Here is a 12235-nt window from a genome sequence, read left to right as displayed (position 1 = left end):
GCATTTGTGTGTTTAATTGCTGCTCATTGGATGTGCCAAATGCTAGTGCTATGTTACTGCTGGGTGCCATGCGTTCCATCTGCCCGATCGTTCTGGACTTCTGAAGTTGAACTTTAGCACATATTGAGACTATCTAAAACGGCCACCATTTTGCTTGGCACATAGTTACTGGATCCCTTTTAGGCCTGTTGCATGCAGAGCTTGCTCAATCCGAGTCATCATTCACGTAGAAACGCAACAAGCTCTCTGTTGCTCTCTGCAATACAGTAGCATGCTAATTGATGATTGACACATTTATTATGTCGATAATGGATAGTGCCTCTGAACATGAACACTAGTACTGTGGACTGATTTCCATATGTACCTCAGGCACAAACTAAAGCAGAGGGGGCAACAAACAATGTTTTTGGTTCCTAGGTTTCTACATATATACGTTTCACCCGATAAGCTATTAGTGATCCAGCCAGAAGATGAGAGTAACTGGCATAATATTTGCGATGAATCAATCATAGGATGAAGGACCCCAATGGAGGGCCTGATAATTCAAGAACAGGGGAAAAAACACAAATGACAATAGAGGTAGTTCTAAGAGACTAAAGACGGATCACTTCAGATGCCCTGGCAAATTTTCTGCACAGCATATCCCATGTTGAGTATAAATGAAGGTATCTGTTGGTTTAATACAGACAGGGGTATCTCCTACTAGGATGTCCAGACCCTTGGCGTCTCGCAATTCGTAAATCTCCCCTCTTGCCTTCGGAGGGACGTGCCGTACGGCCCGGATCTGACAGCTGGGACCGTGGTCTCCGGACCCTCTCCATGCTATTCCAGGACTGGGGCCTTCACGTCCCCAGGAAGCCTGAGGAGCTCTCGGGGAACCCCCGCGGACCCGGTCCCCCCAGGGGGTCCGGGACCGCCACGTGTAATGACCGGTTCATCACAGGTTAGCCCGCTCCAAGGCGGCGCGTCGTATCACCGTGCACAGTGCGCGGACTGTGTACAATCCCGTCACGGCGCTGCGTGCGTGATGATGGCCTGTAATAGGCGAGCCAAGGCGTGCGCTGCAACAGTGCGCACGCAGCGGGTCAGCGCTGTTTCACCGCCTGACTGGAGGTTACATCCCAACAGTGACAGCACGGCTTCGCTGTTGGGCGACGCTGACGGCGGTCACTGTGCCTGCAGGGCTGCACACGACCGTATCCAGGTTGCAGATACGCACATCAACTTCCCGATAGAGAAGACTACGGAGAGGAGCTGGAGATGAAGATCTCCACATCTCTCATAGAACAGGCTCCTGTTGGCTGGGCCCACCTGTCGGGGCCCCGCACAGTGTAAGCGCTCCCCTTATACTATAAAAGGGATAGTGTACTCGTTAGAAGACAAGTTCATATACACAAGCACAAGTCCAGGCTAAGTTCCAGGCAAGCTTACACATTCAATACAACACCAAAGTGGACGTAGGGTATTACGCTCCGGCGGCCTGAACCACTCTAAATCTTTGTGTCCTTCCTGCGCTCATCTGTCCACCGATCGAACGCCCCTAAGTCTCCTCCAAACCCATCCTTAACTAGGATTAGGCGGGTGCTTTCCGCCACCCGGCTGGAGAATTCCTCCGACATTTGGCGCGCCAAGTAGGGGGTTTAGGTTTGGTTTGCGCTCGATCAACCTTCAAGTCCACAATGGCGCAGGAAGGTGGTCACAACGATCTCCTGTTAGGCGAGGAGGTGGCGTCCACGACGCCACATGTTTCTCGTCATCCAACATCCAGGGCGGCACGAGCAGCTCCGCAACGCGCTGCGGCGCGGGCCTCAGTGGCCCAATCGGTGCCCGCACCAAATGGGCCACTCATGGCGGCCAGGGAGTTGCTCCGCAATCCCCCCGGTGAGGCGGCCTCGCCCGATGCCCAGAGGCAGTGGCGTGACAACGTCGACCGCCTCCTCAACCTGGCACAGGCTTCCCCGTCTTCCGCGGGGGGTCTGCCCCCAGACAACGCCGTCATCAGGGCGGCGCATCCGGCTCCGTGCACTCACCCTCAGTGAGGAGTGCACGGACCAAAGATCTCCGGGCGGAGCTCAACCGCAGACGTGTGGGGGAGGACGCCCGTGTCTCCATCGAGCGGGCGCGTGGCCGCCGGCTCAGTATCGAGGGACGCGACCTCGATGCCGAATTCGCTGCGGCGGTTCCGACCCCACAGGGACCTGCCCAGGCACCGGTGTTCGGGGTGGGCTGCGCCTCGCTAGCAGACCACCTTCGTGCGGTCGCCTGGCCGTCCAAGTTTCGGCCACACCTGCCGGAGAAGTACGACGGGTCCTCCAACCCGTCAGAATTCCTGCAGGTCTACATCACCGCCATCACGGCGGCCGGGGGTAACGACGCCGTCATGGCAAGTTACTTCCATGTAGCCTTGACCGGGCCAGCCCGGACCTGGCTCATGAACCTTACCCCGGGATCTATCCGATCCTGGGGTGAGCTGTGCGCATAGTTCACGGCAAACTTTGCCAGTGCGTACCAGCAGCACGGAGTGGAGGCACACCTCCACGCCGTGAGGCAGCAACCTGGAGAAACCCTCCGGGCTTTCATTTCTCGCTTCACCAAGGTACGTGGAACAATCCCACGTATCTCCGATGCATCTATCATCACGGCCTTCCGACAGGGGGTCCGAGACGAGAAGATGCTGGAGAAGCTGGCGACCCACCAGGTGGAATCCGTCACCACCTTGTTCGCTTTGGCGGACAAATGTGCTAGGGCTGCAGAGGGCCGTGCATGGCACTCTGCAACCCAAGCAGGGCCCGCCCAGACGAGTGGCTTCATCGAGGAGGTCTACCACCCAGTGTGGTTGGCCAACCCTGTCGTGGTCCCGAAGGCAAACGGAAAGCTTCGGATGTGCATCGACTACACCAATCTTAATAAGGCATGTCCAAAAGACCCCTATCCACTCCCACGTATAGATCAAATTGTAGACTCCACCTCTGGGTGTGACTTGCTGTCCTTCATAGATGCCTATTCTGATTTTCACCAAATCAAAATGGCTAGTGATGATAGGAAGCATACAGCTTTTGTAACAGTGGATGGTCTCTATTGTTATATAGTGATGCCTTATGGATTGCTTAATGCTCTGCCCACCTTTGCTCGTGCAATGAACATCACTTTAGGTGATTTGGTTAGAGATATAGTTGAGGTGTATGTAGATGACATCGTTGTCAAGACCAGAGAGTCACAATCCCTATTAGAAAATTTAGCTCAGGTCTTCGACAAGTTGCGAGCAACTTCCACCAAGATTAACCCCGAGAAATGCGTCTTCGGCGTATCGGCGGGGAAGCTCCTTGGTTTCCTCATCTCCCACAGGGGGATCGAGGCCAATCCGGATAAGGTCCGGGCGATCGAGGCAATGAGGCCCCCTGCGCGCCTCAAGGACGTCCAGAGGTTGACGGGGTCCCTCGCTGCCCTCAGCCATTTCATCTCAAGGCTGGCGGAGAGGGCACTCCCCTTCTTCAAGCTAATGAGGGGGTCCGGTCCATTCACATGGACTGAAGAGGCAGAACGTGCCTTCCAGGAGATGAAACTGTACCTCACCTCCTTGCCGGTCCTGGTTGCACCGGACCCAGGTGAGACACTGTTTCTTTATCTTGCAGCGACGGCCGAGGTGATCAGCATGGTACTGGTCACCTAGAGGTCCGAACTTCTCCCGCAAGGGGCCTCCGCGGACCCTCCTGCAGGAGAGGGAGGTCCGGCCTCCACCATTCCAACAACCGACCCTACTTCGGAGGGTCCGACCGGGTCCCGACCCAGGGAGCTACAAAGCGACCAGGGGTCCGGAGAGACCCCAGCTCAAGCTGAAGGATCCCGTCCGCCTGGCAGGCACAGGACTGTCCAGAAACCGGTTTACTACGTCAGTGAGGTCCTTCACGAGGCAAAGGCCAGGTATCCTGAAACGCATAAGCTTCTTTATGCCATACTCGTTGCGTCCAGGAAACTCCGCCATTACTTTCAGGCCCACAAGATTGTGGTGGTGACCTCCTATCCTTTGAGGGCCATCCTTCACAACTCCAACACCACAGGCAATATTGCCAAGTGGGCAGCTGAGCTCGCTGGTTTCCAGCTCGACTTCCAGCAGCGCCATGCCGTCAAAAGTCAGGTCCTAGCTAACTTCGTGGCGGAGTGGACACCAATACCAAGTGCCTCTGGGGGGCCGGACCAAGGGACGGACCCCCCGCGTCCGGAAGTCAGGGCCCCGGTGTTCACCGGACCTCACTGGACCCTCTTCTTTGACGGGTCCGCCCGCAGCAAGAGGGCAGGGGCTGGCGTGGTCCTCATCGACCCACATGGCGAGCAATTGAAGTACATGGTGCACCTCGATTTTGAGGCCACCAACAACATGGCGGAGTACGAGGCCTTAATCTTTGGGTTCACAGCGGCTCTGTCCCTGGGGGTTCGGGAGCTCCAGGTCAAAGGAGACTCCCAGCTCATCATCAGGCAAGTCCGGGGGGAGTTTTGCTGCAACAACCCTCAACTCGCAGCCTACCTCATTCATGTAAAAAGGCTGGAAAAGGACTTCGATATGCTGGAACTGCAACATGTTCCACGCGAGGGCAATTCAGCAGCTGATGCCCTCTCCGCGAGCGCATCGACTGAGGCACCTGTGCCTGAGGGCGTCTTCCAGAGATGTCTGCTGAAGCCTTCCGCCCAGCCTGCCGACCTGGGCGATGGGGGTCGGACTAGCACCTTGAAGCTAGCGGTCCCGGCGGTGCTCCATCCGTGGAGCCCGCCAAAGGTTGTGTGCTCCCTTGAGGGTCCCGAAGGTCTCAGGGAGCCGCACCCAGTTACTCAGGAAGGTCCCGATGCATGGATCTCTAAGGTCCGGGACTACCTGAAGGATAATTACCTTCCTGAAGACCAAGCATCTGCTGAGCGCATTGTCCGGATGGCTAAGCGATACACGATGGTAGAAGGGGATCTCTACCGACGTGGCGCCAACGGCATCCTCATGCGGTGCATCACCCAGGAAGAGGGCCGCGACTTGCTCGCGGAGATCCATGGAGGCGAGTGCGGAAGTCACTCTTCATCTCGCACGCTGGTTGGTAAAGCCTTTCGGCACGGCATTTACTGGCCGATAGCGCTCCAGGATGCAGCTGAGTTGGTAAGAACCCGCAAAGCGTGTCAATTCCATGCAAAGCAGATACACACTCCAGCTCAGGCACTGCAGATGATTCCTCCCTCTTGGCCCTTTGCCGTATGGGGGTTGGATATCTTGGGACCTTTCCCTAGGGCCGTCGGCGGGTACCGGTACCTCTATGTCGCCATTGACAAGTTCACCAAGTGGCCGGAGGCAACCCCAGTGGTCAATATCACCAAGGCGTCAGCAACTGTTTTTCTTAGGTCAATTGTGTGCCGGTTCGGGGTCCCGAACCGGGTCATCACCGACAATGGGACTCAGTTCACAAGCCAATACTTCCAGGAGTACTGTGAAGACATCGGCATCCAGCTCTATTTCACCTCAGTGGCGCATCCCAGGAGCAATGGCCAAGTAGAGAGGGCCAACGCTGAGATCCTCAAAGGACTCAAGATCCGGACCTACTGTGATCTTGAAAAACATGGCGCAAGGTGGATTGATGAGCTTCCAAGTGTGCTGTGGGGAAACCGGACCACACCTAGCCGGGCAACAAGGGAAACCCCTTTCTTCCTGGTCTACGGGGCCGAAGCGTGCCTTCCCCCGGAGATCACCATGGGCTCACTATGAGTCCAGTCTTTTGACGAGGATTTGCAGGAACAGCAGCATCGCCAAGACGTGGACCTCGTCGACGAGCGCAGATGGCGAGCAGCAGTCCGAAACGCACGTTACAACCAAGCGCTCCGGCGCTACCACCAACGGTTCGTGCGTAGTAGAGAGCTCCGGGTCGGGGACCTAGTCCTAAGGCGAATCCTGAACCGAGAGGGCATGCACAAGCTCTCCCCCAGTTGGGAGGGGCCCTTTAAGGTAACAAAGGTGTGCCGACCCGGGTCTGTTCGTCTGGTTGCGGAGGATGGTATGCAACTACCCAATCCATGGAACATTGAACACCTCCGTAAGTTCTACCCCTAGGACCTAGTTGAGAGGAAAATTTTTCCTTTATAATTGGTAGCCCCAGCATGCGGACCAGGGCGGTGGAGGTCCGCCCTCGTAAACCCGGCCCCTGGCGTACATCGCATAACTTTTCTATACCAATTCATTAAGGGAAAATTTGTTTCTCGATGTGTCCTTGATATCTACGCAATTCTGGTTATCCCTGTTTTCCCTCACGCTAACCCCCCACGAGGTTTTTTCGTGTCTGTTACTCGAAGGCTCTACCAAAGCTGCTACACTGCGTCTCCGCCCGGGACCCCTGTCTCGCGGAAGAAAAGGAACCGACCACCCAGGAACTGGCTTCAGGGAGACGTTCTCGTTCTTTGCTGAGGTCCAGGGCTGTGTAGCCGCTTAGCCTGGTTCCGTACCCTAAGCCTATACACCCTGCCTCCTTAGGACGAGTACCGTTGTACCTCGAACAATGGACCCAGGGGCCGGGACCCCTTAGATTCCCGAACTGTGGCTCCGGTGCTCTGACCCGTTACGCAACTTAGTAGGCCTTCGCTGGCCGGACCGGGACCTCGTGGGGATGTGTACTAAGCGTTGATCTGAGTTATGTGCAGGACCTCGCTCTTATGGCAGCCAGTCCCAATTTATCGCGACTACCTCCCAGGGGGCCACGGCACCTCGGACCTCGGTTTACTCAAGAGCACTTGACAGATCGATAACCGGGAAAACAGCTAAGTTTTTCGCACAAAATACTTAAAACACTTAATGCATTATTGATAATATGTACAATATTACGAAGTTATGTTACAAAAATAACTAAAAAGATACTGGCACTACTGCCCTGGCGGTCCGGAGGCACTCCCACCTTCTGCAGGTTCGGGGCGGCGCCGGAGGCGAGCTGCGACCATGCCCGCCGCTTCCAGGACTCCTTCCCGCACGGCGGCCGCCGTCGCCCGGAGGGGTCCGACCAGAACAGGTGTCAACTGGATGGCGGGGTCGTGGCTCCAGAAGCTGGTAAGAATGTACTCCGCCACCCCCCGAGCAACTTCGCGCCCTTCCGTCTCCAGGAGGTCCTGGATGTTGGCCTCCACGTCCCGAAGCCACTCGGCAGTGGTGTCCAGGACCTGGAGTGCGGCGCCGAGGGGTGAAGGAGCCCCTGTCACCCAGATGGGGTTGGCCCCGAGCGATTCGAGCAGAGGGTTCACCGCGCCAACCCATCTCGTAATCCGATCGGTGCTGGCACCCCGCTCCGCCAGGAGCTCCTCCACCTTGGCCTCCCTCTCTCGGAGGGCCGCCTTGCGCTCCTGGAGTCTTTGGGTCCCAGCTGCCAGCTCGTCCTCCACGGCCTCTTCCCGCTTCTGGAGCTCCTGGAGCCGGGCCACCTCCTCGGCCTCGCGGGCCGCCAGCCCTTCCTCTCTCTTTGCCACCGCCGGCGCCAAATTTTCCGCCTCGATGATTGCCGACGCCCTCCTGACTTTAGTCGCCAGCTCTCCGGCGGTCCGCTCCCTGTCCGCTACCACCTCCATCCTCTCCTCCACAGCGATCAGCCCCTTAAGGGCTTCCGCTTCCCGCCGCGCGGCCTCCTTCTCCCGTTGGAGCGCCGCCACCTCCCGGATGCGAGCTTGCTCCAGCTCTTCCTGTAGAAGCTCGCGCCCCTGCACGAGCTTGGCGCGCTCCTCGGCGTAGCGGGCGGAGACGGAGTTGATGCGGTCGCCTAGGCGGACCTCCCAGTCGGAGAGTCGGAGGCGCTCAGCCTCCAGCTTCTCCCACTCCCGGCGCATGCCAGCCTCCAGCTCCTGCTGAGCTTGGTGGCATTTGGCTATGAGCCGGGGAAGAGGGATCTCCGCCGTGCTTGGGAGGAGGCGCCTCCCCAGCACCACCTCTGTCTCCTCCTCCTCCTCCTCCGCCGGAGGTGCGGAACTACTGGCAACCTCGGCGACCCCTGGTGCCGTCGCCTCCGCCGCTTCCGCTGCCTCCGGTGGAGCCACCTCTGCGGCCTCCGGAGCTGTGATCTCCGCCACCTTTGCTGCCTCTGGCGCTGCAGCCTCCGCCATGGCAGCGGCCCCTTCAGCTGCTGGCTCAGCTGGTGAGGGCCCGGCCTCATCGTCTGAAGCTGCTACCGCTGTCTCCATTGCTGCAGCGGCTTTGGCGGCCTCCTCCTGGGGGGCAGCTTCAGGTCGTGGCGGAGTGGAGGCCTCCGGCTCCGGACCCATGGGCTCGGTAGCATCTGGAGAAGCTTCGAGCGGGGGTCCTCCTGGGGTCGGCGCGGCGGGTCCCGGTGCCGGCTGGGGGCCGGGTCCCCCTGACGGATCATCTGAAGGTTGGGGCCTGCCGTATCACCAATATGGTTAAGGACCGGAGACCAAGAGAGATAAAGGAAAGCTCTTAGAAGACTGCTTACGTATAGTCGTACCACTCCCATCTAGCTCGGGCGGCACAAGGGAGTTTCCTCCCTGCCGAGGAGCCCCCGGACCTCTGCTGGGAGTCCTCGGTCACCGGTGCTTCTGGTGGTGGCGGTGGGGACTGTGGCCTAGCCTCAAGCGGCGGTGGTGGTGGCACCGGGCGCCGTTCGGGTGGTGGTGGCGGAGGAGTCTGTTGTCTCGGAGGAGGCCGTTGTGCTTCCTCCGGTCCCCTCTCCGTCTGCCTGTGTTGTGGCGGAGGTGGTGGAGCCCCGCTCTGCTCCTCCGCCCCCGCCGTTTTCTGGCGTTTGGGCGCCGGCTCCCCGACCAAGGAGCCGTCGCCTCGCTGGAGCCTCCGGGATTTGCTCCCTTCGGCTTGGCTGCTTCGTGCGGGTACTGCCGCCTGAGCCTTGTCGCTCCCTCAGGCCGGGGCAGCACCCGCATTGTCCTTCTACCGGTGTTCTGGCACCGGCACCTTCTCCTTCCCTTTCCCGCTGGGGGCCGGACCTCTGGGCTCCGGCTCCCCGGGACCCTCGTTGGTGCATTGCTGGCAGACCGGTGAGGCGCCAGGGATCTGGAGCCCGCGGTTGGGGTCGCCCCCCAGCTGCCGGACCGCCAGGCCGCCCTCGTCCAGGGTCGGCATTGACGTCAGGGACCAGGACCAGGGAGGACCAGGGACTCTGGAATGAACGTCTCGCCGGTCATCGCCCGGACCGCCGCCTCCAGCTCCGTCCTGGTGAAGTCGCCGCCGGGCCCGCGCACGATCCTGCAGCAGTCGTTTAGCCCCGTGTACACGTAGGCCATTCGGGACCGCTGCTTTAGGGGGGCGATTCGCCACTTCAGGAAGTCGGTACATACAGACAGGGGTACCTCCTGCTAGGGTGTCCAGGCCCTTGGCGTCTCGCAATTTGTAATCTCCCCTTTTGCCTTCTAGGGGACGTGCCATACGGCCCGGGTCTGACAGCTGGGACCGTGGTCTCCGGACCCTCCCCGTGCTATTCCAGAACCGGGGCCTTCACGTCCCCAGGAAGACTGAGGAGCTCTCGGGGAACCCCCGCGGACCCGGTCTCCCCAGGGAGGTCCGGAGCCGCCACGTGTAATGACCAGTTCATCACAGGTTAGCCCGCTCCGACCGGCCTCGAGGGCCCGGACCCCCCTCCCCCGGGAAGGGGTCCAGTGCCGCCACGTGCCGTCCTGCGAAGGGAGTGGATATGGCCCTGCCGCGTGCCTTTGGCTGGAGGCCCTTCGCGGGTCTCCAGCCCACCTACCAGCATTTAATGCGGTAGCTGGGCCGAGTGCGCCCAAGTCAAAAAGAACGGCCTGCCACTGACACACGGGGCAGGTAGGCTGACACCAAGACCGCCTGTTTCCAAGACGGCGCGTCGTATCACCGTGCACAGTGCGCGGACTGTGTACAATCCCGTCACGGCGCTGCGTGCGTGATGATGGCCTGTAATAGGCGAGCCAAGGCGTGCGCTGCAACAGTGCGCACGCAGCGGGTCAGCGCTGTTTCACCGCCTGACTGGAGGTTACATCCCAACAGTGACAGCACGGCTTCGCTGTTGGGCAGCACTGACACCGGTCACTGTGCTTGCAAGGCTGCATACGATCGTATCCAGGTTGCAGATACGCACATCAACTTCCCGATAGAGAAGACTACGGAGAGGAGCTGGAGATGAAAACCTCCACATCTCTCATAGAGCAGGCTCCTGTTGGCCGGGCCCACCTGTCGGGGCCCCGCACAGTGTAAGCGCTCCCCTTGCACTATAAAAGGGAGAGTGTACTCGTTAGAAGACAAGTTCTTAGACACACAGGTCCAGGCTAAGTTCCATCCAGGCTTACACAAACAATACAACTCCTAAGTGGACGTAGGGTATTACGCTCTGACGGCCCGAACCACTCTAAACCTTCGTGTCCTTCCTGCGTTCATCTGTCCACCGATCGAGCGCTCCTAAGTCTCCTCCAAACCCATCCTTAACTAGGATTAGGCGGGTGCTTTCCGCCACCCGGCTGGAGTATTCCTCCGATAGCTACCCTTACGCTCTTGCCTTCTCCAGACACCGCGGCGCCCCTTCATCTCCATCCACTCATTTGCAATCTGCTTTTTGCCCTCGACCTTTCTTCCTCCTTCACCTCCTTTCGATCCGAGTCCCCGCAAAACTGCATCCACCGCCATGTCTTTGCTCCGCCACCCCCGCCGCTTCCAGCGTGAGAGCCAGCTGGACTCGGTGCGCCGCCCTCTAGGGTGGACCACGCCGGAGCTCGTCGGGAGGATTCGGGCAGGCTCGATTCCCCTCAATGACCTAGCCGTAGGGGAGTTCGTCCTTTTCAACTCCTACGCCTTGTGCGGGCTGGTGCCGCCGATCTCCTCCTTCTTCCTCCTACTCCTGGAAGAGTTCCGCCTTCAGCTTCAGCACCTCACCCCCACACCATCCTCCTCGTGGTCGTATTCACCCACCTCATGGAGATGTTCATGGGGGTCCGTCCCTGCATCGCCATCTTTAGGCATTTTTATGCCCTAGTCGGGTCTGGGAGGAGCAAGCGCGAGATCGGCGCCTACTACTTCTAGCTTCGGCAAGGGATATCCGACTCATACATCAGCGCCTTCTCCAGTGCCAAGTGGGAGGACTGGCATGACGGCTGGGTCATCGCCAGGACCGACGCCAATGACCGCCTGGAGCTACCGACAGAAGGGCCCCTCAACGACCGCAGCACCTGGAAGGCCAAACCGTCGCTGCCGGCGGAGCTCATCCTGGTCCTGAACCGGGTCAAAACTCTAGCGAGGGGCGGCCTGACATCCATGATGGTGCTGGGCGACTTCCTGAGGCGTCGTATCACCCCCCTGTAGCAGCGGTCTAGGATGGCCTGCATGTACACGGGGCCAAACGACTGTTGCAGGATCGTGCGTGGGCCCGGCACCGATCTGACCCTCGCGGAGCTGGAGGCTACGATCCGGGCGGTGACCGGCGAGGCGTACAGCCTGGAGTTGCTGGTCCTCCCGAGAGGGATCAAGGCCCTATGCGAGGACCAGGCATCACGGTCGGTAGTCTTGGCGTCGATGCCGACCCTCGACGAGGGCGGCCTGGCGGTCCGGCAGGTGGGAGGTGACCCCAATCGTGGGATCTAGATCCCCGGCACCTCGCCCGACCGCTAGCAACGTACCGACCAGGGCCCCGGCGGGTTCAGCCACGGAGGTCCGACCCCCACCAGGATGAGGAAAGAAAAGAAGCCGGAGCTACGCGACAAGCACAGCGTGGGCTCCGCCCCGACCCGGAAGGACGACAAGTTCCAGGGAGTAGCCACCATCCGGAGCGGCCCGGCGGAGGAGCCCAGATCATGGAGGCTCCAGCGTGGTTACGGATCCTTCATGGGGGAGCCGGCCCCCAAGCGCTAGAGGACGGCGGCGCCGGAGGGGTAGGGAAGCAGCCGGGCTCCTCCACCACCATCGCAGCCAACTCCGCAGTAGCAGGCAGCTCCATCACCACCTCCGCCATAGCACAGTGAGTTGACTGTACGCCGCTTGCCCGCGCACAGTGCACAGTGACGCGCCGCCTTGGAAACAGGCGGGCTTACCGTGGTGTCAGCACACCTGCCCGGTGTGTCAGTGGGCAGGCCATGCCCTGTCTTGGGCACGCGCAGCCCACCTACCCGCATTTAATGCAGTAGCTGGGCTGGCGTCCCACGGGAGGCCTTCTGCCACGGGCGCGTGGCAGGGATGGCCCCGTTGTTGCCTCCTTGGCGACACGTGGGGGCACCGGACCCTTTCCCGGGGGAAAGAGGGGTCCGG

At 59.9% G+C, this 12235-nt stretch overlaps 1 protein-coding gene across 1 annotated transcript; it reads right to left on the bottom strand.

The window, feature by feature from the left end:
* Window positions 1–6882: 6882 nt before the first annotated feature.
* On the bottom strand, window positions 6883–8262 carry LOC112898116 (translation initiation factor IF-2-like). The gene is made up of 3 exons (XM_025966509.1): window positions 7930–8262; window positions 7432–7818; window positions 6883–7353 (listed from the first exon to the last, which is right to left on the bottom strand). The coding sequence occupies exons 1-3, from the start codon at window positions 8260–8262 to the stop codon at window positions 6883–6885; spliced, it is 1191 nt and encodes a 396-aa protein (XP_025822294.1).
* Between the last annotated feature and the right edge of the window lie 3973 nt (window positions 8263–12235).

The sequence above is a fragment of the Panicum hallii genome, chromosome 6, assembly GCF_002211085.1.
Source record: "Panicum hallii strain FIL2 chromosome 6, PHallii_v3.1, whole genome shotgun sequence".
Classification (NCBI taxonomy): Eukaryota; Viridiplantae; Streptophyta; class Magnoliopsida; order Poales; family Poaceae; genus Panicum; species Panicum hallii.
The sequence above is the reverse complement of the archived record's forward strand: the minus strand, read 5'-3'. Positions and strand labels throughout refer to the sequence as shown.

Coding starts and splice junctions, on each gene's coding strand:
- LOC112898116 (XM_025966509.1), bottom strand. CDS start 8,262: ATGGGTCCGGAGCCGGAGGCCTCCACTCCGCCACGACCTGAAGCTGCC. Junction 7,819..7,929: donor AGGAGGAGGAGGAGACAGAG/GTGGTGCTGGGG, acceptor ATGCGCCGGGAG/TGGGAGAAGCTGGAGGCTGA. Junction 7,354..7,431: donor CGGCCCGCGAGGCCGAGGAG/GTGGCCCGGCTC, acceptor CAAAGACTCCAG/GAGCGCAAGGCGGCCCTCCG.